This window comes from Pseudonaja textilis, chromosome 2 (assembly GCF_049901715.1).
Source record: "Pseudonaja textilis isolate UNSWEBS1 chromosome 2, rPseTex1.2, whole genome shotgun sequence".
In the NCBI taxonomy this organism is placed as follows: Eukaryota; Metazoa; Chordata; class Lepidosauria; order Squamata; family Elapidae; genus Pseudonaja; species Pseudonaja textilis.
In genome coordinates this window covers 143,173,128-143,198,923 of record NC_141991.1, presented here as the reverse complement: position 1 = coordinate 143,198,923, position 25,796 = coordinate 143,173,128, and the positions used below count along the sequence as shown (strand labels likewise).

At 41.4% G+C, this 25,796-nt stretch overlaps 3 protein-coding genes across 7 annotated transcripts in view; 1 reads left to right on the top strand and 2 right to left on the bottom strand.

Annotated features, from left to right (window-relative positions):
* The window catches only part of UXT (ubiquitously expressed prefoldin like chaperone), an 8,144-nt gene extending 5,401 nt beyond the window's left edge, over positions 1-2,743 (bottom strand). For 2 of the 5 annotated variants that reach the window (XM_026711338.2, XM_087925598.1), the window contains exons 1-4: positions 2,624-2,743; positions 1,744-1,862; positions 1,533-1,614; positions 1,307-1,374 (exon numbers count right to left, since the gene is read on the bottom strand). In XM_026711338.2, the coding sequence (XP_026567123.1) occupies positions 1,307-1,374; positions 1,533-1,614; positions 1,744-1,829 (236 nt within the window). In that variant the 5' untranslated portion in view covers positions 1,830-1,862; positions 2,624-2,743. Of the gene's footprint in view, positions 1-1,306; positions 1,375-1,532; positions 1,615-1,743; positions 1,863-2,057 lie in introns of all 5 variants that reach the window. The other 3 variants (XM_026711342.2, XM_087925599.1, XM_087925596.1) reach the window with 2 other exon arrangements.
* LOC113443256 (ER membrane protein complex subunit 3-like) lies at positions 2,737-12,732 on the top strand. The gene is made up of 8 exons (XM_026711337.2): positions 2,737-2,967; positions 5,567-5,624; positions 6,432-6,525; positions 8,815-8,919; positions 9,689-9,770; positions 9,893-9,972; positions 10,960-11,039; positions 11,745-12,732. The coding sequence occupies exons 1-8, from the start codon at positions 2,810-2,812 to the stop codon at positions 11,853-11,855; spliced, it is 768 nt and encodes a 255-aa protein (XP_026567122.1). The 5' UTR covers positions 2,737-2,809; the 3' UTR covers positions 11,856-12,732.
* Positions 12,155-25,796, bottom strand: part of USP11 (ubiquitin specific peptidase 11) — a 26,263-nt gene continuing 12,621 nt past the window's right edge. Inside the window, exons 11-21 of the mRNA XM_026711333.2 lie at positions 25,708-25,791; positions 25,512-25,606; positions 21,706-21,912; positions 19,481-19,596; positions 19,048-19,380; positions 18,055-18,125; positions 17,612-17,724; positions 17,111-17,260; positions 16,079-16,194; positions 15,026-15,114; positions 12,155-14,106 (exon numbers count right to left, since the gene is read on the bottom strand). Coding sequence (XP_026567118.2) covers positions 13,936-14,106; positions 15,026-15,114; positions 16,079-16,194; positions 17,111-17,260; positions 17,612-17,724; positions 18,055-18,125; positions 19,048-19,380; positions 19,481-19,596; positions 21,706-21,912; positions 25,512-25,606; positions 25,708-25,791 — 1,545 coding nt within the window. The 3' untranslated portion in view covers positions 12,155-13,935. The remainder of the gene's footprint in view (positions 14,107-15,025; positions 15,115-16,078; positions 16,195-17,110; positions 17,261-17,611; positions 17,725-18,054; positions 18,126-19,047; positions 19,381-19,480; positions 19,597-21,705; positions 21,913-25,511; positions 25,607-25,707; positions 25,792-25,796) is intronic.

The window sequence follows — 25,796 nt, the reverse complement described above, 5'->3', positions numbered from 1 at the left end:
TAGGATTCTCTAGATAGAAAAACAGTTTTCAGTAGGAAATAGATAAACCTGTGAAGACAAACTATCAAGGATTAATTATGACCATTATAAAAATCTCATAAGTATTCTATTGTAAATATTTTTAAGAATCTTTGGCAGGAACTTATCTGGCCTATTTTAAAATCCAAACCATGACAAGATATTTCTGAGTACAAATAGTCCTTAATTTACAACCACAACTGAGCCCAAAGTTAGTATTGAGACATTTGTTAAATGAGTTTTGCCCCATTTTACAACATTCTTTGCCACAGTTGTTAAATGAATCACTGCAGTTGATAAGTTAGTAACACAGTTGTTAAGTCAATCTGGCTTCATTGATTTTGCTTGTCAAAAGGCTGCAATAAGTGATCACATGAACTTGGGACACAGCAACAGTCATAAGTATGAACCAGTTGCCAAGCATGGGGAAGTAGCAAAGGTCGTAACTGAAAAATGGCTCTAAGTCAGTATTTTCATTCCCACTGTAACTTTGAATGGTCACTAAATTAACAATGAGTTGGAGTGCTAAGTATATTATATACGTTATTAAATATTTTATTTATTACATTGTTTTATCTAATTCCAAATTAGATTTATTTCTAATTTCCTTTTGGGCCTTTTGGTTATAAATAAAATCATATCAGTTGCCACGGATGAATAATACAAGAAACTATAGTGTTTTTGTTATTTTCATTTTCATAGTCAATCGCTGTGGAAACCAGATGCCAGTCCAGATAATTATTAATCCAGCATTTAATTTGTTTATCCTCTACCAGGTACTCCTCATTATCCAAAATCCTTCAAACTTATCACTCACACACAGGTAGATCAAATTAGTTTTATGAAGAATATTCATCACCAATAATAATCAGATATAAATTTCAAAGTGCTTTGTATATATAATCTCACTACAAAAAATATTTCTAATTATCTTAATTAAATCCTTCAGACTTTAACATTTGTATGATTGGCTGTCATTGAAGGAGTGCCATCTTATTCTCAATCATGAAGAAAGTTAAATAATCAGTGAATAAACTGTCACAATTGATTTGACTGCCACTGCAACAAACTTAAGTGCTAGTAGATACTCTTACAAGAAAGAATTATACTAAATAGCCCTCTGTCTCACTTCAACTTTTATGATTTTACCAGTTGGTGTCTTATGAAAGTTATAAAAATACCAGTAGTATTTTAACTGAATTTCTCAAAAGTTGCAGTACATATAAAAACATAAAAGACCAGAAAGTTGTATTACATTGGATACATGGAAGATCAGTGAGCTACTCACACTTCTGCATTGACATAAAAATGGCAGCCTAGATCCACTTGAGTTTTCAGCTCCTGGCTTCCTGTTTCCTAAAAGAAAATAACCAATTTACCTGGGGCAGAGCAGCTCTTAATTTTTTTCTAGTAGTATCTACTACAACAGAGGACTGCATCACATGATTGCAAAGTAGATAAACAGTATATTTCATAAAGCTTTCCAAAGTAATTGGAAAGACTTTTTGAATTACCTGTAAACGTTCAATAATGTTCCTGAGTTGCAAATACTGAGCAATCTTTTCATAAATTTCATCTCGCTGCTCCAATACTTTCCTGTAGGGAAATATCAATGTCTGAAATATCCTTATCAATGACTAAGAGACCTAATGACATACAACAGGTTAACTGCAATGAGGAAAGTAAAAGGAGGACTTGGAAAATATTTTTTTTAAAATCACTCACTTAAGGTCTCTCTGCAAAACATCACTGATAAATTCTTCATACTGAAGCACCTTCTCTTGTAGCTGCTGTTCACTAAGCATCACCATAAGACTTCCACAAAAAGTATTAGTAAACAGATCCTGGAGGAGAAAATAATAAAAAGTTAATAGGAACAAATAATATCTGCAAGTGGGAAAGAAAAAAAAACGGATTTTGAAAAGGTAGTCCACCCAACCTGCTTTTGCAAACGATATTTTGTAGGCAAATACACCCCATTTTTCTCCCCGTCATTTTCCCTCTTCCGGCAGTTATCATTATGTAATTGGAATATTTACCCCCACGTAAACCAGGCCAACCCAGAAATACGCATTCAGGTAGAATAAGGTCAGGGCAGAATTCCTAGTCCTTTCTCGAAAACTCAGAAGTGGCCAAGCCTGCGATTTACAAAGCAGCACCGACGCGTCGGTCGCACTTTAAAAGCGAGGTTAAGTCTCTCTCGGACTCAGGCTCGCTTTCAAGCACTTCAGAAAGGAAGGGAGTTAAAAGAAGGGAGCAACTTTTGCCCTCCCCCGCCCAGTGAAAGCCGCCAAATGTGGGGCCAAGAGTTGCCCGGGACAGAAAAATTAAAGCAACGCTCTTCTTTTCCTGCTCGGTTCCGTTCAGCTCGGCGTCTGAGGAGAGATCAAGTGGTTTTATTTTCCCACTGTTTAATCATGGGGCAACCTCGTCCGACCTGGTGAACTTCCAGATGTGACGGCGTTTAGTTTCCAATAGAGACTGGGAATAAGGAGAGGGGCACCAATTAAGAACAACTATCCTGTTGCCATGTGTGGGTTTTTTTTTTGGGGAGGAATCGCTATCGTTTTTGATAGCAACGTGAGGGCGGCCATTCCTCTTTTACCCGAGTCTCTCTCCAGGTTTCATTCGGGCTCCCAAGACGGTAAGGTACATAAACATGATACAGGAAGTGAACGGCACTTCCGGTTGGTAGGCGCTCCCGCCGCCGTCGTCTCGTTGCTGCCCGGCTCGGCTCGGCTCAAAGATACAAGCGTCTCTCTCTTTGATTCCGCGGTCTCCCTCTCTCGCGATGACGGTGCCAGATCTGCGGCTGGACCCTTCCATTCGCTTCTGGATTTTGCTGCCGGTGGCCTGGATCGCGCTGGCTGTGGGGATTCTGCGCCTGCGCGTGGCGAAGTTGCTGCGCGGCGAGCGCGAGCCGGCCTGGCCTGAGCAACGGCAAGACACGTGAGTCGCGGGGAGGGCTGCGAAGGACGCGCCGACGTTCCAAAGGGCTTAAAGGACGGGGAGAGAGGCGAGATAAGCGAGCCCGCTGGAACGGTTGAAAATCCGAGGACTCTGTCGCACTTTTGGCATTCTGGCCTGGGGAATTCTGGGACTTGAAGTCCACACGTTTGAAAGTTTCCCAGTTTGAAAATAACCCGGCAAGAGAGAAGTGGCAACCCCGCCAAGAATTCTCTGCCAATTCTTGGCGGGGTTGCTACTTTTCTCTTGACGGTTTTTTTTCCCCCCAAAGTGGGCAACTTTCAGAGGTGTGGACTTCAAGCTGCAGAATTCCCCAGCCAGAATGCCAAAAATAAAAACCCAAACTGGTTAACTAGAGGTAGTCCTCAACTTACAACAATTCATTTAGGGACCATTCAAAGTTACAAGGCACAGAAAAAGTGACTTATGACCATTTTTCCGTTTACAACCTTTGTAGCATCCCCATGATCATGTGATCAAAATCCAGAGGCTTGGCAGCGGGTTCATACTTACGACCATAGCAACCAGGATGATTAGGGGACTGGAGACTAAAACATATGAAGAACGGTTACAGGAACTGGGTATGGCTAGTCTAGTGAAGAGAAGGACCAGGGGAGACATGATAGCAGTCTTTCAATATTTGAGGGGCTGCCACAGAGAGGAAGGGGTCAAGCTATTTTCTAAAGCACCTGAAGGCCAGACAAGGAGTAATGGATGGAAACTGAACAAGGAGAGATTTAACCTGGAAATAAGGAGAAACTTTCTGACAGAACAATCAATCCATAGAACAGAAGTTGCCTTCAGAAGTTGTGGGAGCGCCATCACTTGAGACTTTCAAGAAGAGATTGGACAGCCATTTGTCGGAAATGGTGCAAGGTCTCCCGCTTGGGCAGAGGGTTGAACTAGATGACCTACAAGGTCCCTTCCAACTCTGATTATCTGTTATCTGTGCCCCAAGGTCATGTGGTCACTTTTTGCTACCTTTTGACAAGCCAAGTCAATGGGGAAGCCACATTCACTTAACAATCGGGTTACTAACTTATCAACTGCAATGATTGATGTAACAACTCTGGCAAGAAAGGTTGTAAATGGGACAGAACTCACTTAACAAATGTCTCACTTAACAACAGAAAACTTTGGGCTCAATTGTGATCGTAAGTCAAGGACTACCTGTACTCAAAGACTAACTCAGTTTAATATAAATCTAGTAATAATATAAAATCAAAATACCCACCAGCAGCAATAAATGCAGCAGCCTGACCCCTCTTTTAATCTCAGTCTGAAACAAGGATATTTTTCATATTTCCTGAAAAAAAGGATGAAGAGTTGAAAAGAGACATTAAAAAATCCATGTTTACATTAGGGAGCAACAACCTTTTTCTTTTTGATGGTTCTTAGCTAAGAGTGAGCAAATGGTAAACTTCAAAATAACACTGTAAACCTGTATTTCGTAAACTGTCTTCCAAAACTCCCCCAAAAGCACTAAAGGGCATACTACCTATTTCTTCATGGTGCCTTTGTGAAAAGTGGATTTTCAACAGGGTACAATCAAGGTCAAACATCAAGAGCATTATGCTCATTGTTTTTTTAAAAGCCAGTTCTCATTTCAGATGTAGAAAAAAATACAAGCTTGTACATTTATAATTGGTGCATTAAATATAAGAGAAAATGAAGAATATGAACATATTTTTATTTCAATAGTCTTTGCATTTCCCATCCCCCCTTTTTAAAAAAACACTCCCTATAAAAATATTTGAGGATATTTCTTTTGAAATATTTTGAAAAGTTTCAGAAACACTAACAGAAGCATGTAAATATTTTCAGCTATATCTTATGCTATTCTGAAGACCCAAGGCAAGCCCATTGTTTAATACCATGTCTCCATAATGCAACTCTTTGGTTCCCCAAGTGGCTTCCAATAATATCCCATATAAAGGCATAGGATGCTGACTTCATAATGGCAACTATATGAAGTTGTAAAATATACTTCTTGAGTAGAGTTATTTTGCTGATCATGAGGAATACTGGAGGCAAAGAAGACTTGCATACCAACCCTGTATTTTAATTGCCTATTTCCAGTGTCATGTTAAAGACATTTGCACCATGCCAACTAACAGTTGCAAAAATATATTGGGGGAAGTGACAGTAGGAATCATGCAACGATTCCCATAATACTGCAAAAATCAAGGAGTCTGGTAGCACCTTTTAAAACTATCACATTAAAATTTCTCATTTTTGATATCAACAAAGCTTTTCTCCTACAATGTCTATAACAGGGGTGTCAAACTAGCGGCCCGTGGGCCAGATGGGAAAAATGTCACATGACGGCAACATGACGCCATGAGTTTGACACCCATGGTCAATAATATTACATGGGATTCTAAGGGACCAATTATGACTAAATTTCATAGACTACTTCATCGGTGCCTTTAAAATGCTGCCTTAAACAACTGTATACAGGTGGTGGATTGTGTGGGGGAACAGAGTGGTTTAATGATACATCTGGATTTGCACATCAGATAATCTCTTGGGCTAACAAATTCTATTAGTATTATAATGAACTGGGTGCTCTGTCTGTCAGGCAAATTTTGACTCGCAGCCGCCTCTTGAGAGAAAATGGACGGTTTCTAACTCATCAGGTGAGAGAACGAAGTCAGCCTCTTCTTGAATGCCCCTATTCCTTGGACAGATTTTGGCAGATACCCATCAGAAGCTTCTTGGCATGGAGATATTTCCCAGCATTTCAAGCTGCATGTGCTTGTTTCTATGAAAACCAAAACTTTGCTAAGGATGCAAAATGAACTAACAAAAATAACCAAAGTGGATTTTGTTGTTGTTTTGTGATACTTACCTCAGGTTCTCTTGGATAACAACTGGACCAAGACTGTTTTTGGATGATTTTTTTCAATGAACTTTATTTAAGTTATATATTGTTACTGTCTTCCAGGATTCTAGAATTCCTGGACTTATTGCTGGTTTTATTTAAGGTTGTTCTTGTTTTGTAAATTGCTCTGGTAATACTATTATTTTAATCAGCCTATCTGTATTAGTATTTGGCCTTTGCCTATGCATCTCCCCATCCACCTGCCCCAAATCAAAATGACATTCATCATAATATGGCACTACAGACCGTAAGAACTTTTGTGCTTATCTGATATTAGAGCTGGTTGGTCAGTGTGCTGACTTTCTACATCTAAATAGAGCTGGTTGGTCAGTGTGCTGACTTTCTACATCTAAATGGATAGGATTGAACTTTAAGAGACTAGGTGAAAGCAAACCTACAATAGTGCTCTACCCATAAGTAAGGTATGCTAAAGATTTCAAATAGAATGCCAGAGAGGTACTGCAAGCACCCAAAAAGGAGATTATCAACATAAACTATATGTATTTTTCTTTTCTGAATAGCCCAAATTTCACCTTAACTTTGTCACCTTTATTTTTTCCAGGGTTTTCTTATGCGCAAGCATTACTTCAATAATTCAGAGAATGGCTTCTTTCGCAAAACTAAACGCAAACTGCAGTCCCGAAACCCGCTGACAGGTAACAAGGATGACTAGTTTGTACTCAGGGGTGGTAGCAGTGGCACCTTAAGTGGACTAAAGCTAGTTTTTGTCATTTTTTTGCCCTTGTTAAAAAGATTGTAATCTGTAGAAAGTCTCAGTTTTGGGCATCGGCTGTAAGGATTTTGATGTATATCAGTGTTTTTCAAACTTGGCAATTTTAAAATATGTGGACTTCTGCTCCCAGAATTCCCCAGCCAGCTGATGTATATGGCTATTATTGAAGCTTTCTCAAAATAGAGCTGCCAGTTTACACAAGCCGTATTACCACCCTTCTTGCTATGGTCACTGTTACATAAACCAGCCGAGGCTCCCCCATAAAGGGCTGGGTGGGTGGGGGCATTAAACAATGTTCCCTAAAGAATCTCTGGTAGATTCTGTTATGGAAAATATTTGTGTGTGGCAGAAGACTGTCAAGAAAGTTCACAAGTATTACACTCCATGATTTGTAGGGACATCCATTTGAGTGTGTATTCTCTATTAGCCTTCCATCCTTCGAACACTAATTTTGCCATGACGTAGAGAATGAGAAATCTAGTGAATGGTTGATTCAGATTTCTCTTTGCTTTTCATTCAGTAGGTAAACAGGAAAATTGCTCTGCTTCCAGTTTGCTTCCTGCACCCATTCCTAATACAGAAATCATACTGAGTCTCCTTTACCATGCTGATAGGATTATGTATTTAAGGTCCTTTTGGATAGACACACCCATCACCCATTCCCTTTTGAGGGAAGCACAGTGATAACACAGAAAAATAGTACAAAATAGTATGCTGAAGGACTAAGATATGAGATGGTAAATCTAGCTGACACTAAAACATTCAATATCCTTGCCTCCACCGTAACCTCACTGCTTTATAATTGCCTTTTAAAAAATTTCATTCTTTTTCCATCTAATGGAGGATCCTCCAACCTTAGTTCAAACATGGTCTTCCTCTTCTCAAGCCATTTGCTCATACATGTTCAAGTCATACATATTCTTTGCAATGTAATCATTAAATTATGTATTACTAAATTAGGGTAAGGTTTTGCAGATTATCCCTGCAAAGAGAAATGAAGTTCTGATAGAAGACAAGATTCAGAGCAGGGAGCAAATCTATTCCCTCTTTGACTCTGTCCTGTCATCTTGACTGACAGCAGCTTTCAAGGGCAGCTCTAGCAGATGGTTTTCTTAGCCTTATTGGGGTGCAGAGTCTCAAACTTGCCTTCTCCTATACCAGGGCTGTCAAACTCGTGGTCTGCAGGCCAGATACGTCACGCACTGGCCATGCCCACATCTGGTTTAGCAAAGGTGCGGGGAAGTTGCGATATCACATGACGATACAAGCTTGACACCCTTGTCCTATAAGTACATACAAAAAAAAAAACATGGCCACTTTCTGCTTTCGCTATCCCCTGCATATTTCCTCCATTGTTCTGCCATTGATCTGCTTTCTTTATCCTTCAACTAAGCTTTGTCGTCTTTCCTTAGTCCTTCTCGATCTTATTGGAGGGGAACCGTCTGAAATGCCTGGGAATGTAAACAGATCGCTGCTTCATTGGATCATGTTTGTCTTGCATTAGCATCAACTGGAAAGGGAGGAAGGGCATTGCCAAATTGGTAGCCACCTCATAATAGGCCTGGAGGCTCCAGGCAGTATATTTCTCTCAAGGCAGAGACACATAAGCTTTTAGAAATCTTCAGTGTAGATTCAATCACCTCTCTAAATCCTCTAACATAGGTTGTTATGACAGCAGTCAAATTAACTACAGCATTCAATTTTAAGTACACAACACTAATTTTAATTTTTGCCAGTGCTCTAGCTATTAAATGTCAACCTCAGAATCTGTGCCCTAAAAAAAATTTCTAACCTGTCAACTAAGATAAGTGTTTTAGTGTAGGACTCGGGCTTAACTGTTTGCCAACATAGCCCATACTCTGCAACTAGCAGACTTCAGTGCTGTGTATTAGGCTGATTAAATACATTTGTGTTTGATCAGATTCTTCCCATCCTGGGAAGCAGAAGAGCGCTCTGGGGGGCACCAAAATACTTTTCTTGGTTACCATGGTTTAAAATTGCCACCCCCATCCATGTATTGTAATATTTACATACAGTAGGGATTACCTAAATGCAACTACTGCAGATCAAAACTTTAAAAATAGGCCTGAGTGAAAGTTGAGTTGGAGGCTCACTTTAATATGCCTTAAATATTCTGCAGTTTTTCTGTACTGTTAAAACATGTTATATACTGCATAGTTAGGGCTCTAACACTTCCTTTCCTTTCCTTTAGATCCCACAATGGTTACAGAGATGATGAAGGGCAACCTTATAGATGTTCTGCCTATGATTCTCATTGGAGGCTGGATCAACTGGGCCTTCTCTGGCTTTGTGGCTAGTGAGTCGAGGGGAATCATTGAGGGGAGGTGACAAAGCATTTTGTGTTTAGCTTCCTATTTATTTGATATTTTATATTATTCAATGTCTCCTTTGACCTCCAGGGTTGTGAATATGGAATAAAATTATTACAGCCTGCAATATTTAAAGAATTATTGAAATAGAACTATTTTAATAGTGAAACTGGTGAGGGGAGCAAGATGACTTTGCTAATGTACTAAACAGCAGCCAATAACTCTGCCAATGTACAATGTGGTTTACAATCCTTAGTTTAGCTGGTCCATGAGGTACACCTCATTTTATATTCTGTTACAAACATAGAAATGGGGGTGATTGGTTGCTTGCTGCCCTCCAGATATGCTGAGACCCCAATTCCAGGACTATTCAGACAGCAAGCCAGTTCAGCACATCTCAAAAGCAGAGCCTGGGAATTGCTTCTATAGCATCTGAACTATGAACCAGGAGTTTTACTTTGCTTACTTCTACCTTGAATTTTAGGTTAGCCATATACCTCCCCAGGTTAATTTATAATACAGGAAAGAGAATGCAACATCACCACTTTTAGCAACGTAATGGCCAGGTTTGGAATACCTTGGGAAACAAAGCAGCAAGGTCCAGCAGTTTTAGTGGAGATTTTCATCTGATCTGGTGTCCTAACTATAGCAACAAGGAACAGCAATTTGAAAATATTGGGGAGCTGGGGCTTGAGTGGTGAGAGTAGAATTTAGAGGGAGAGGCAACTCTAATCACTCTCCCTCCCAACCTTCTAGCTAAGGTTCCCTTCCCCCTGACCCTGCGATTCAAGCCCATGTTGCAGCGTGGAATTAACCTGCCTTCCATGGATCCCTCGTGGTAAGCCGTCATCTGCCCCAGGTCTAGCCAGTCCTTTGGGTGGCAGGATGGGAAGAGGACATTGGTACAGGACTGGTGAGCAAGAAGGCTGTTTACAGGTTACTGAAAATTGTTTTTCCTAGGGTGAGTTCGGCCTCCTGGTATTTCCTCAATGTCTTTGGACTCCGAAAAATATACAAACACGTTCTGAGAGAGGACCCTGGTGAGAAATTGTTCAAAGGAAGAGACCACGTATTGGCTTAGTATAGTCTTTCAAGGACACAATGCTTCCAACTCCAACATTACGTTGAAAACAGGAAGAAAACATTCCGTAAACAGTAGAGTTGAGTGATGAGAGTGCTAGAGGGGACAATGTAGCCTTAAATGGAGTTTGAATTGTTGCTAACTTACAAATTGTCAGATCTGGCTTTCAGATCTAACTCTGTAAATGGTTACAGAAATAGGATGCTGTGCCTCCTACAAGTCCTATTTGCAGAACGGCATCTGCCACCTTCCTTTGTGGTGTAATAAAAGCTCACTTGAGCCACTGAATCACAAACTAGCCAACCACATTTTAGCTTAGCATGTGGTATGAATTTAGCTTGCATGGTTACCTTATCAGTGTCTCATGTGAACCTAGCAATTTTGGGTTAAGTAAACCATCTTATGAATGCAGCATACGAAAATAAAAAAGTTTTATTTCAACTTTAGTCCCTATCACCTTTTCAAGATTGATTCAGTATTTCAATATTGTTTTGACGGATTCTTTTCCCAAAATAAAATATCCAGCCATCATTCAGTAGTATCTTCATTCTAATTTTTTTAAGAGTACATCTTAACCTAGTTATGAATGTGCACTTTATAATTGGTTTGTCCTTATAATTACAGGGAAATAATTGCAAGGATAGCTATACCAGTCTGCTATAGTGGGGGAATCCTTTCTAATATTCTACAGTCTGAGATTCAAGATACACACATCTTCATAAAGTAAATCTCACTAGGCAATTACAGTGTTTCCATATGCTCCTCCTGCTCTCTTAATAAATTTAGTAACTCTCCTATAGAGACCTTATACTTAATAAAATGTGGTCTGCTGAGTGTCTTGATGTTAGTTTCCATGCTGCCTCAGGCAGAATAGCTTACCAATGAGCCTAAATGGGTTTTCATTCCCATACAGTATTCGCACTTACCTTTCTTTCCTTCACCGCAGAGCCAAGTCAGCTATTGCTTGAAGTTCAGCTCATGGGCTCAGATATCCCTGCTCCACCAGATCCCAACAAGGCCTTCAAAGTAAGGTTCTTTATTCTACCGAATAATTCTACTGAAAAGCATAAGACAGGTGCAGGGAACCAAGGGCAAACTTGCAACTCCCAAGGATCCCTCAACATTATCTAGGTATTGACCGGGCTTCTTATAAAAGTTTGTAGAGGATCATGGGTTTTCAGTTCACTGTGTGAACTTCAGTTTCATTAGGATTGTCAAAATTTCCTTTAGGTTGGGATACGCTGTGTCAGGAAATCGATGGGAAAACAAACTTATTTCATACTGAAACAAAATGTTGGATTAATATATAATAGGAACAGGTATTTTTTTTCAGGAAGAGGGCAGACGGAATTTTGAAAGCACGAGCATCTTCATAAAATGCCTTCCAAGGCAGGCTATCACAAAACACTTTCAGTAGGTGGCAAATTGGTGGTATTACGCACACAACAGGCACAGATGCTTCCCAATACAGCAGTTTAAAACTTTCCCCACTTTTTTCTGAATAATTGGGCACTCTTCCCACTCACCTTTTTATTTATTTATTTTTAAAAAATCTTCCAAGATATCCATATTTTCTTAATGTGAAAACAGTCTACTGAAAGTCATTTAACTTGAAGCCTGGGCTTTGATTCTGCCACTCTCGTAGTTGGTAGTGCATCGGTGGATTTAATAGTACTTGAGAGTTAAAGCATGGATTCGCAAATTACCAACAAACCCTTTCTTTTCTTTCAGGCTGAGTGGGAAGCCTTGGAATTGGTCTCTCACCACTGGGCACTTCAGGATGTTGAGGAACAGCTGATGTCACAGGACCTCAAGTTGACCCAGATGTCCAGGCCAGACTGAGCTCTATCAGTCCACTCTGGAGTACAGTCCTATGGGAAAGGCAGTGCCCAGAGACATTCTGTTTATCACTGTGAATTGGTGGCCAAGGACCACTTATTGTGCATGGTGTGCTAAAGTTGTGAAGCTGTGCTTGGTTTAAATGGTAAAAGATACTGACAGCACTGAAAATCAATGATCAGCAGTCTGATCAGGAAAGAGCTTTAGAAACCTTGTGAAGAGCTGAAGCATGGAATAGTGTCTGCTTCCATTTCCTGGTGTGCAGCAAGAGAAAAAAAAATGTGATAAGTATATTTGGAGGCTTCAGGTAGTAATTTAATGTATATGGTATTGCAGAATACTGGGTAATAAACCAAGATAGCTGCAACTTCTCTTGCTCAATTATTATTTGTTCAGGGGCAGATTCTAAGAGGTGCTAAATAGACTCCCGAGTTTAAATACTTTTTAACACCGCACTGAAATAACTCTTTTGTGGGCACTAGAGTATCTCCAGCAAAAGGGAGATCTAGATTGCAACTCTTAGGAGCTACAATTGCCTGATGTCAGCTGAGAAGCTACCAGATGTGGATGTTCTTAGTTTGTACTGACCGAAGCAAAACAGAAAGAAGGCAAATCTTTACAGACCTTGGTTCAAAGCCCCGCCCCGCAAAGGGAAATAAAGCAAGGCAAAAGTGTAATGTGTGTGCATCCTGTAAGGGATAATACCGAGGGGAAAAAGAGAGGCCATATGCCTTTTAAAAGAAGTTACTTTATGTACACATGCCAAAAAATATTTTCTTCTGCAAGATAACTTCAAGAGAAATAAAAGCTCAAAGAGTTACGTGAAAGAATATTCTTCCAAACTCTTTAAGTAATTAAATGCACTATGTGCTCCTGCCAACAGTGAGTGTCCTGTGCTTGATCAACACTGCTTCCTGCTGTATTCTATCCACTGCATTGCGCACACAAACCTATTTACAAACTAGTGCAATCCCTGAGCCTAGAAGTAGCAACAGCAGTGGCAGCAGAGACTCAGATAAAAGGGAAGAATTCCGAAGTTTTGCTCGAACAGGGATACACCTGGTAGGTATCAGGCCAACTGAAAAGAAACTTCAAGAGCTGGTAGTCAATTTTCTCCTACAGTCCTTAGGCTGAAGGGAACTGCAACACAGTATAGACTGAAAAAAATGGCTGTCTTCCCAAACAGGTTTGGATGCAAGAGTTAAAAAGTAGCTTTTTAGGGCTCAGTGGCTCACAGTCACCTTAATAACTGGAGGTAAGCTTCAGAAATGAGGATTAATACAAGGAAATTCAGAAACACGCATGCGAATTGCAGATTTCTACCAGATGCTGGAAGATGGGGCAGGACAATATTGGAATTATTGCTTAATTGGGGAGCTAAAAGGAGGCACTTGGAAGGTAAATGACAGGAAAGAATGTGAGGGGCCATTTATCCAGACCTATCCAATGTCAGGTAGGGCAATAGCAGGGAAGTGTCCTAATTAGCCACAGACTACACAGGAGTTAGTATCTCTGCAAACTCCTCCCAAAGCACAGGAACCAGCAAGGGAGAAGTGGAGGAGGTGAAGACGTGAAGTTGCGAGCAGCAAAACAAGGGTAGATACCCTGATTAGAGTGGCCTAATACTGCGGGAGATTGGGGGGGGTGGGGGGGTGGGGGAGTGCACAGCCAGCATAAAAACAATGCATTTAAGCTTCCTTCCACATAGGAAACCTAGTGCTAATAAAAGCATCTCAATTTTAAGATGTAAAAAAAAAAAAGGGAATGGAGGAGACAATCCAGGAAGCCTATGTTCCATCCAGCCATCTTATTATGTTGATGTAAGGCACAAGCCTTTTAAAGAGTAGTCGGTCTTTCCCCCTCCACAGTGGGGGGGACTATGTGCTAAGCAAAGAGCCTTGCGCTTTGGACACAGGAAGATGGCAGGTCTACTTGTGCTGGTGAAGGGGCTCTATCTCGTCTCCTACATCCCTGACCTGCCCTTATTCCAAGGCCTGAAATCCAGCTGCCCCCTTCAGTACAAGGAAGGGAACGTATATGGCTCTCCGCCTGTTGCAAATGGAGAAGGGAAGCGAGGTGAAGGTCAGTCCACGTCCATGAAGTCCCGGTTTGCTAGCTCTTGAGAGTGAGAATCACAGCAGGCAGCATAGTCCTCCTCATTCCCGCAGGCAGGCGTACTCATGGATGCAGGAGGAGGAGTTGGGTGGCAGATTTTGTCCTGGCGTTGATAGAAGAGGACATAGGCAGCTTTGGACTGGCAAGAAGACAGGGAAAATTTAATAAATGGCAAAGGACAACACATCCAAACATTGAATTGACAATGGTTTCACACATGTGTAAATCCCCCAAACTTGGGACTATCAAACTGGCCGTGGAAAGACCATATAGGTCCAAAAAACTGGACTTGTTTATAACATTTTGCATTGTTTTAATATAAGAGACCATCATAGGAGATGACTTTGCACTGTCATTGTTCATTCCAGCTTGGCTACCATGGAAAGAACGAAGATTCTGAAGCATGTCCTCAAAGCAGGTTTCTTCAGTCTTAAAATTTAATCCACGGCTCGTTTACCTAATACTGGGATGTCCTGAAACTGACCTCTCCAGAATCTGCAGCCCATAAAAGAAATCACCATGCTAGCTGGAAAATCTGGGGATGATAGTATCTTAAAGCATACCAAGGCATCAAAAGCTGGGTTTAAATAGTTAACTTTAACAAAAGACATTCTCAAAAAGCTAGAGTCACATTCTGCATTTTTACTCCCACTGCAGCTGCAGCACACATCTTAATAGCAGTCCTCCATCTTATGATGCCCCCAGTCGATGGCAAGACTAAGGAAGCAATCCGAGGCAAATAAGCCTCCTTTCCTCCCTTATAGTTGTTCTAAAATGACTCTTTAGAGACACTGGAATGTGTCCCATTTCTTAACAAGTAAGAATGTATAGATAATTTATTTCAGTTTGGTCCCACTAAAAAGCCAGCCTGCTTTGAAACACAGTTTCCAAGGTTCCATTCAAAAGTTACCCATAAAGCAAATGCAAGTCAAAGAATATATTGTATTATAAGATCTGACAATCCTTGTAGCAAAAAGGTGTGGAGGAGACCAGTGCAGCAAGGCATTTGCCAGTAAAGTACTGAAACCACGAGCCCATCCAAACACGAAATGCCTTACCTCAATCTGGTTGTTTGAAACCGCAGACACGCTGCTGTCATCAAAATAAAACCACGTCCCAGTGTCCTTGTTCCGGGCAAAAGTGGTGTCTAGAGAGTACAAGAGATGAGTCAGATCATTCTGTATTCTTTTGTTATCCACCAAGAAAACAAACATGGTCTTATCACAAAGGAATTCAGGCAGAGTTGTGTGTTATGTCTGTTTCTTTATAGTTCCAATGAATATATCCCCTGGGCTAAGCTCTTCTCTTTTTTCTCATTGTTTCTGCTTTCTAGTCATGTTGGGCTAAGAGAGAATGACAGCCAATTTGGTTTAGTGGTTGAGGCACCAGGCTAGAAACACTGCCTAGTTCTGCTTTAGACACAAGCCAGCTGGGTGACCTTGAGCCAGTCACTCTTTCTTAGCCCTAGGAAGCAGGCAATGGCACGCCACTTCTGAAAAATCTTGTCCCCCAAAACTGCAGGGACTAGTCCAGTCAGTCATCAGGAATCAAGACTGGTGGTTTAAAGGAACTAAAAAAAGAGTCATCTCTTTCCTACAAGAGGAAGAGAAAACAAGATTCTTTAAAGTTAGTAAGTATTGGTACCGTTGCCAGCAAAAATCAGAGCAAGTTTTTAGCTATTACTTTGCAACTACTGTAAAGACAAACAGTCCTCATCCATCAGATGAGTGGCAGGCAGCTTGTGACTTCCAGATGGAGGAGGAGGAGGAGGAGGAATGCGACAAAGTAAAAACAAAAAAATCTGGCAGATGGGTCCATGGACCTGAAGGCTATAACTAAAGACAAAGTTTGGTAGGTTCTGAAACAGGGAGGTTGGGAAAATCCTGTTTGCTTGTTTATTAAATTTATATCCCGCCCATCTCACCAATATACCAAAAACTGGGTGGCTTTACACTCTTATATAGAACTATCCTCCAAATATTTGCACATACCCCTTACTAAGAGTAGCATATTTTTATTGGATTATGCTTCAATTATTCTTCTTTGAGGCCCCCAATTTATCCCCACCCCCTAAAAAAAAAATCTATTTCCTCTAGTGTCAGGATACATACAATGCCCATCCCGGAGGCCACCATAGTGGTTGGACACAGCAATGAGGTCATATTTGTACAGGGAAGCGTCCGTTTCTTTCTGGGGTTTGATGATGAAATCAGAAAAGTCCAGGCCCCTGTAAGAGAGAAATTACAAAGCCACTTTTTTTTTTTCAATCCCGACAGCAACCCCTTTGGAGAAAAGTCCTACTGTGTCTTTGCACAAAGGAATTGCTACTATCTCAATGTGTGCTCCCAGCTGCCACAATAATTTTACACTAATGCAGCCTCCCACACCTTGAGCTCAAGATGTGTCTGACAGCAAATTTCCATGCCTCGGAGCATGGAAATGTACATCAAATGTAACCCAAGAGAGCTGAAGGCCTGGGCAGGAGGAAAGCAGGGATACAGTTTCCCCTGATCTGTCAATTAACTGGTAGCACAAAGCAAGTATTTCCTGCTGAGAGCCTTAAAACAGGGATAGAGAATCTCCCCACATTTGGGAAAGGTCGGCCCGCCCCCTTTCTAGATCCTCAATAGCACTGGAGCTACCTTTGGAAATCCTTTAGCAGCACAGCCAATGATGACAGGGTCTCCTGGTGATGGAGCTTACATGATTACTGAGCCTTTTTTTTTAATTGATGTAACATACATACAGTACATACCCATCATGATATTATTATTCCCTTTATGGTGTAAACAGTGTTACTACACAGTGCAGAAAAGGAGTAAGTAATAGTAAGCAAAAAAAGATAATTAAGATAATAGAAAGGACAATATAGATAAATCTAGTTTCACCAACACCATTCACATAAAGTCGGATTCAGGCTGAGTTTTTGATGACCTCCAAAACAGAAGGTGAAGGCTTTCAATCATCTTTCACAATTTCAGAGCCCATAAATTATCACTCGTCTGTTTCCTCAGATGAAAGGATGAGTGTTGCACGGATGCATTTTCAATGGTCTATGCTGTCCAAGATCATGCCATATACATAAAGCATCCACCCATTTCACTCCTGGTAACAAAAATTAATGGCTAGGTCTCCTGACTTACTGGATAGGGAATTCCACAAGGGTATCAAGTTTCTCCCGGGAGAATTTGGTGTAAGAGAAACGCTTGAGGTGAATAATCAGAATCTCCGGTAGTGACCATAAATCCAGCTTCTTGGTGGCAAGTTGGTGTTTTTTGCAGGTGGGACAATACCTGTAACAGACAAACCCATAAGCCTGACACCTTTTCTTTCAGGAGAATTAGCATTCCACAAAAAAAAACCCCCCCTGCAATCTTGAGAGAGAAGATTTAGCATGGAATGATCCGATAAACTGAGAGCTTATCATATATTCCACAATCTGTTGGATTTTCTATTTAATTTGGATTATTATGAAATAAGATCCACATGGATTTATTTGGCTCATGCAGCATTCTTGTTTTGTTACCTTTATCTATTGAATTTTGAAGTGTTGACCAGCACTAAGTCAGCATCCAAACACCTCACACCCTTTCCTGCTATCTCAATGGAAGAGGCTCTATCATAGACAGATTTTCAATTCTCACCAGGGATTTTCCTCTTCCAGTGTTTCCATGGTAGTGAACAACTCAATGCACTCCTGCAGCTTTACGGGGTTCTTCTTTGGCGTATAGCCCATAGAGTCATGCTTGACGTAGCCCTAAAGGGAAGAACATTAATACATGATGGATATAAAGAGATCAGAGGCTAATTTCTCCAAGGCAGAAAGGAAGAGCAAGGCTGTTTTCACATTTATATCTGAGAACATTTTTTGAGAGTCCGAGATTACATTAGGTGTTACTTTAATATCCGTACAACTCCTGTAAGACTGATAAAGGGTGACTAGCCTAAGACCTCCTGGTGAGATCTGTAGTTGAGTCTATACTTGGAGCTAGATTTCACTACAGTAGTCTGGGTTGCAGAACTTGAGCACAATACTACATGAAAAACAGAAAAGAGAGGGTTCCTACTTAGAAAGTTGCACACTCACTTCGGCCTCAGTGTCATTGTAGTAGCGCTTCTTCATTTCAGAATCCCAGTCCAGAGCAACATATGGTTGGGCTGAAGCAAAGGGTGAGAAATTGGGTCAGAAATCCAAGAACGCTGCATGTTAACTACACAGGTTCAGCAGACTGGGCCCAGGCATGAGTGCTGGAATGAGAAATTGGGTCAGAAATCCAAGAACGCTGCATGTTAACTACACAGGTTCAGCAGACTGGGCCCAGGCATGAGTGCTGTTGCCTTGACTTTCTCCCCAGCACATACTGAGAGCATCCAAGACAGCATTCACCTTTCCAGTCCTTAATTCACCGTACAGTAGCTGTTTCTGTGGACGTTTGGACTCACCTATAAAATCCTAGGACCAAAGGGCTAAGAGACATTAGCTCATCCCAGTAAGATTCCCGCTCAAATTAATGGAGGGATTTGAATGATCTGATGTAATGGGAACAAGTGAGAAGATGTAAAACAAGAGTGAGGAACTATGGTCATTTTACGACCTGTGGACTTCAACTCCCAGAATTCTTGAGCCAGCATGGCTGAGCTCAGGAATTTTGGGAGTTGAAGTCCACACAAGTTATAAAGGGGCCGTTCCCCACTTCTGATCTAAAGGTACATAACAACTGTGATAGGTGACCTTGGAAGGAAGCTATTAGAGACAGGGAGAGCTGGCCGTGGAGAGAAACTCTCATGCTACAATAACAGAAATAAGCCTGCCTTGTGTAGCATCAACAAAGCCCACAGATGCAAAGTAGTCAGCATTTGGGGTTTCTGTCCTAACTTCTATCATGTATTGAGGCTCACAAGGACAGGACTCTTTTATCCTTTCCATCACAGCCGCCATTGCAGGATTCCCTCGGCAACCCTTTTGTGCCAATGATGTTTCCTCAACATTCCCAATCTGCCCCCACTCCCCCCCCCAACATTTTCTTAGTGGAAGCCTTTGTTACCACAAATGTGAAGTTATTCTACCGAAGGGACTTACAGTTGAAGGAGACAGGATTGCCTTCCTCTTGGCCAGCCAACCAGTCACTGGTGCCATTAGAATTGACGGGTCGGAGTGTAAAAAGCAATTTTGGCTGCTTCTGGGGCAGACAGCATTTGCGCTTCGCCTGGTTGGCTGTAGGAGGACTGGAAGACAGCGCACGGGGAGACTGGGGAAGCTGCGGGGGAGATGTGTTGGGGCTCCGCCTTTCCTCCACACTAGTCCCTTCCTCCCCTACTGATGTGTCTGAAGGGGTTTCCTCTGTCCCTGAGCTAGGGTCCTGATTGGCAAAACCTTCCGCTGTTGTTTCTTCGTCTTCCTCCTCATCCTCCCCTGCAAATTACGGGTAAAGAAAGCAGGTGTGAATTAGAATGAACATCTAATATTTCCCTCCCTTCCTATTCAACACTCTTATCTCACCAGTCCTCCTCACCTTCACTCAGCCCATTGGATCTCTTATTGTACAGATCCTCTTCCTCCTCCTCCTCGTCCTCCTCGTCTTCCTCCTCACTCTGTTCTTCCTCAGAGTCTGGCCATGTCACATAGCGGCTGTCAACAAGAGAAGCAGATCACATCCTCTGCCTGACATAGGGAATGTAATCCAGTGAAAGGAATAGTTGTAGAATCAGGGATGGACAGGTTCCGGGAGGTAGGGGGAGATATTATGTGGTCAGATGTCTGTCAATACTCATTCATTAAAAAAAAATAATATTACAATTCAGTCAGACTTCTGATATAGGATCAGCTTGCTCTTAAGGACTGCGGAGTTTGTTTTCAGCCATCTCCAGAATCTTAGGCTAAGCGAGTCCTATTATTTGTCAACCAAATACCTTAGATTAAAATTACCAAGTAAAAAACTCGGTATTGAGGAGTTTCATTGGAATGCTGACGTTATTTGATGCAAGTCTGTATGCTGCCCGACTCCCAACAGCCCTGGATGATTCACAAGTGAACAACATTAAAAGGAATAAATCAATATAATACTAGATAGAAGGACAATTAATAAAAGACAGCAATCTTATAAGAAAAAGTAGAAACCCACATCACTTAAAGGAGTCTCAATCGCTCTCATCAAAGAACCGGGTTCTGAAGGCCCTCCAAAACACCAAGAGGGGCAAGGGCCACCCGAATGACAGAACCTCATTTCAGAGGGAGGCACTGTGACAAAGAAGGCAGACTTACGGGATCCCGACAGGTGGCATTGTTTAATTAAACCCACAGTGTACCACCTTGCTGGATTGAATCATCCAGGCAGGTAATATGGGAAACAAGAAACTAGGCCCTGTGGGGCTTTATAGGTAACTCCAGGGCTTTGAATCATACCCGGAAGGAAACTGGCAACCAATGCAATTCACAAAGCAGGACTATGGGCATACCAAGGCAAGACTACCACTGCCTATACTCCTGCATTCTGGACCAGCAGAAGTTTCTGGGTGGTCTTCAGCCCATGAAGTGTGAGTTGCAGTAGTCAAGCCGTGAGGTACCAGGGTGTGAATGTCTGTCTGAAGGGCCTCCCAATCTAGGAAGGGACACCATTGGTACATCAGACGAAGTTGTGCAAGGGCCTTCCTGGTCACAGCTGCCACCTGATCAAGAAGCAGCTCTGAGTCCAGAAAGATTCCCAGATTGCGCACCCTTCTTGAAGTGGGGGGAAATGCTACCCCATCCAAATAGGTCAGAGTCATAATCCCTGGGAAGCAAAAGACTACCCTCTCTGCACAGTTGGCTTGAGTACAACTCTGCTATGCTGAATTTTGTATTTGACGAGAAGGAAGACGGCTGAGATTAAATGGCGGGCCATCATTTGGTTATGCAAAGGAAGCTCCAGGACTGGACTATGCAAAAAAAAAGCCACACAACACACCCATATGGGCACCTGCCTATCCTGTAGCAGTTCTTGCACTTGTCATACCTACAAAGTCCAATTCTCACCTCGGGACTGCTTTTTCCCAATAGCTAGCTACGAAAATCTTTCATCCTGGCCAGGTTGCCAGCCAGACTGCTTTAGCTCCCTGTTTTTGCCATGACTAAAATCAGGAAGTCAAATCTAAACTAGGGCCACAAAAATACTTTTTAGGCAAAATCAGAGCTTGGATCCTTCAAATCAAATCAACGCATCAATTGTAGTGGTATAAAATAGAAATGGATTCACTTTGAATTACTGGAATAGCACTGAGTATAGACTTCCATTTGGCATTCTTTTCCCAATCTAGCCATCCGGCCATGAGCAGAGGTGGCTCTGTGGTTAAGAATGCAGTACTGCAGCCTATTTCTGCTGCCTACTGGCTGCCTACAATTTGGCAGTTCAAATCTCACCAGGCTCAAGGTTGACTCCCTCTGAGATGGGTAAAATGAGGACCCAGATTGTTGGGGGCAACAGGCTGACTTTATAAACTGCTTAGAAAGGGCTAAAAATCACTGCAAAGCCGTATATAAATCTAAGTGCTATTGCTGTGTGGACTTCAATTCCCAGAATGCTCAGCAATGGCCCTATTGGTTGGGGAACCCGGGGAGTTCAAGACTTTTATTTGGGGGTGGGGGGGAAGCATCCAAATTGGAGAAAGCTGTTTTGGGGGAAGTGTTTTCGTATATCTCTCCCTTCATACCCCAGCTGAGAAGGAGCTGAGCTAAGCTATCTCAGAGATTGAAATCACTCACGAGAGCCGATGCAGCAGGAACTCGTACAAGGCATCTGAAGAGAGCTGATCCCGGGGCACAGATACCAGAAGTGGGTGACCAAAAAGCACGACCCCATAGTAGCTGTTGCTGTAGTCCCGGCCCTGGGTACGCTCCCGAAGGTAGATTGGCAGTACCACTGCATCTGCTGAGGCCGGGTCTTCCAGGCAGGACACAGAAACCTCGTATCTGGGGGGAGATGGAGAGGCATGCTATGAGGAGGAGGAGGAGGAGGAGGAGGAGGAAGGAAGGAAGGAAGGAGACTACTTGCTTCTTTATAGACCTAGCCTCCATTTAAATGCCATTCCATGGTAATAAGCAGAACCAGAAATGCACAATACATGTACAATTTTATAAACACAGTAAAATCGAACACTGTATACACCACCAACTGAGAGGCAATGAGCAGGGGAAAGGACATCAATTACAATTGGAAGACAAATACAAAGGGCTCAACTTGATGGCTATACGGGTAGCCCTCAACTTACAATAGTTCACTTGGTGACCGATCAAAGTTACACTGGCACTGAAAAAAGTGACTGATGACCCCTTTTCACATTTATGACCGTCACAGCACCCCCATGGTCACGTGAGTTACATTTGGATGCTGGCAAGTGGCTTACATTTATGATGGTCGCAGGATGATGTAATCGTCTTTTGAGACCTTCTGTCAAGCAGTCAATGGGAAAGCCAGATTCACTGAACAACTAATTCAAATTAGGTCAATTAGTGTTACTAATTGAACAACTGCAGCGATTCACTTAACAAATGTGGCAAGCGAAGTTGTAAAGTGGGGCAAAATTCCCTTAATGAATTTCTCATTTAGCAGCCCAAATTCTGGGCTCAACTGAGGTCGAGGACTACCTGCAAGACTATAATGGTGACCCCAATCAAATTTCCTTACGGAAAGGAAGATGCTCAAAAAAGCAACTTTGGGGACACTTCCGGCTTGTGGTGCTTCAGTGCAGGCAGGAATCCGTGACTGTGCATGGTTTCTGCCTGTGTTCACTGCCTGAGTGCCTCGAGCCATTTGGCTTCGGGGCTAAGCCACCTTTGTAGAAGGTGGTGAAGACTGGGGGGTTCTGGCAGGGACGAGAGACATCGCATCTCTCTTCCCTAGCCGGCTAAATCTCCCTCTCCGATGGCAGCTGAACGGCGGTCTCTAATGGCCGCCACTTAGAAGAGCTCAGCCGGGAAAAGGAAGTGCTGGAGGGGTTTGTGAAGAAATGAAAGTGATTTTGCTGACCGGGACAAAGGAACAGTGAAAGTATCCTGGTATTTAACACCTACTAAAGACACATTGTTCCCAGACTGAGTAAGCAGCGAATGGATATCAAAGGGAAAACTTTTTTTCTTTTCACTCTCCTTCCAAACGGAACAGCTTTGAGAGAAATCGGAAACCCGCATTGAAGGTATGCTAAATGCTAAAGACTATTCTAATGCCAAAGGGATATGGATTTCTAAATATTTAAAGAAAATTTTTTATTCTGCTGTGAGTGGGAAGGGAGAGGAAAAAAATTGAAGTAGAAGTTGAAAATAAGGAGCAGACTGCCTAGAATTTTAAAGAGCCATTTGAACATTAATAAGACTTCAAAAGACATATTATAATTGGAATTTTGTGATTTAATAGCAATCCCAGAAAAAGAAATGGAAGAAGGGAAAAAGTGCTAAATGAAATAGTCTAACTGGATTGTTTGGTGACTTTGCATCTTTTGGGAAACTTTTTTTCTTTGTTTAAAAACACTCGGGTGGTTGTTTTGGGAAAAATTTTTCCTCTTTATAATGGCACCACTTTTGGATGAATTTAAAACTGAATATCTAAAATATAAAAAGGAAGAACAAGACTGGAAAGATACCTTGGACATTCTTTTTCAATCTCTAGAAATGGCGGTGCATTCCTATGGAGAATTGATTGCGCAGCAGGATAATTGGGACAAAGAAGGAACTATTTTTGATGAACATGTGACTCTATTGGGGGAGAAGAAGGAGGAAGAGGAAAAGGAAAAAGGGATTTTAAAACCTAAAAAAAACAACCAAAAAAGATAAAAATGAGTTGAAGGGTGGATATAAGGTTAGAAAACAACAGGAAGGGGAAAGCACAAGAAGAAAAGGGAGGTGGAAAGACAAAGGGGTAAACAGGGTAAGGAAAAGAATAAGCAAGGGAGAAAGGAAGGGGTGAGAAGTCTCAATGATGGGAAGCAAGATTTGAAGAAACAAAATTTATTTAGAGACAATGGGTAAATTTAATTGAAAAAGGGATTCTGTAAGGTACATAAGATTGTGTAATTATAGGCATTTATAGAATAAAATGTTTAAGATATAAATATATAAATAAGTATCAATAGGTATGATTAAAATGGTTTTGACAGGGGTACTACCTATATTATATATCTATAAATTTGTTTGTTATTGTTGTTCTTTCTTTTTTCTTTCTCTCTTTATATAATATATTGTGTGACTTTAGGATGTGCTAAACAGAATCCCAAAACAAATTATGTGTGATATTAAGTATTATTAGGTTAGGGGAAAGAGTTAAAGGCGTCATACTCTAATTAGTGTACAAGAGAGGTTTTGTTTAAAGAGAAAAAATGAATGGATAGTTGAGAACAGACAAAGAATGTTAAGTATTATGACTTGAACTGAGATAAGTAGAATAAAACTAAGAGTTAAAAAAAGGAAGAAGCTATATAGAAAATGGAAAACGGTAATAAGATATGGAATGATATATAAAAGGAACATGATTTTTGAAGAGGTGTCTGTACGATGAGTTTTAACCCGGGATCAAGCAACTTTCAGAAAAGATGTTTTATGTTTTTATGTTTTATGTCTTGTTTGTTTTTGTATTGGAAGAGAATAATGAAAATGTATAAGACAGATGGATATAAAAAATGTATACAATCTAAAGTTAAAGAGATATAATTTGAATAAATAGAAGGAAAGGAAGTAATAAAGAGAAGTTTGGGATAAGATATGAAGATGAACAGATAAGGTAAATATATATATCAAATTGTGCTTGTTTGGAAATGTGATAACTTGGAATAATTCTGTCTTTAAATATGTATTGGCTTTTTTTAAAAAAAACTCTTATGTCATTATATTTTATGTTTTGTTTGTCTGTGTATTGTTTTGGAAAATCAATAAAATTTGTTCAAAAAAAAAAAAAAAAAGCAACTTTGGGGGCAAGAAGCAGATACACCCTTAGGTGGGCAGCTTCAATTTCCCGAGTCTACTGACATTCCCAACTTGCTTCTGACACTGAGGAAAATGTCCCCTAAGCTCTAAGAGTGTCCACCTTGAGCACCAACCCAAGATCTTCCTTCTCTGCCTACTGCTGGGATAAAGTAACAGGACTTGATGCATAGCATGCTCAGACCATGCCAACCCACTGAGCAATGGCATATTTACCTCTTGTGCTCATTGCTGCTTCTGCTATCACAATTGACCTACACCTCTGCTTGCTACACTCTGGCTACTCACTATAGTAAAATGCTAGTCTGAATTACAGGTCCCTCTTATTATTCAGACTCATTGTGGTGGTTAATGCTCCAGTACATCCTAGAGTGAGGAGGGGATTGGCTACCTGACCCCAAGATCCCTTCCAATTCTGTGATTCTATAATTTACTAGCTCTCACTCCTTTACCTTATTTTATCTGGGGCTTTTCCAATCTGGGCTTTTTAGATACGTCGACTGTGCTGACTAATGAAAGTTATAGCTTATTGCACTGGAAGGGCACCAGGGTAACCACTGCTCTGCCGCCTTATATTATTATCCCCTCCCCAAACTCACATGAAGATGTCATCCCGGTCCAGGATACAGCTGAGAGATTCTTCCCTCTGATAGATCTTGTAGAAGCGGTGACTGAACACATCGGCCACCATCATCTGGACAGGAGGCAAAGAAACAGTCATGAGAAAGGGAAGACACAGAACAGGCCTCTACGGTCCATCGAGGCATCCCTCCTTCACCCTCCTGGCAAACTTACCCGCTCTGCAGGCACACCTGTGTGCTCTGATAAAGCCTGACAGAGGTCTAACACTTTCCCAGCTTTCGGGACAATCAACCTATACTGTA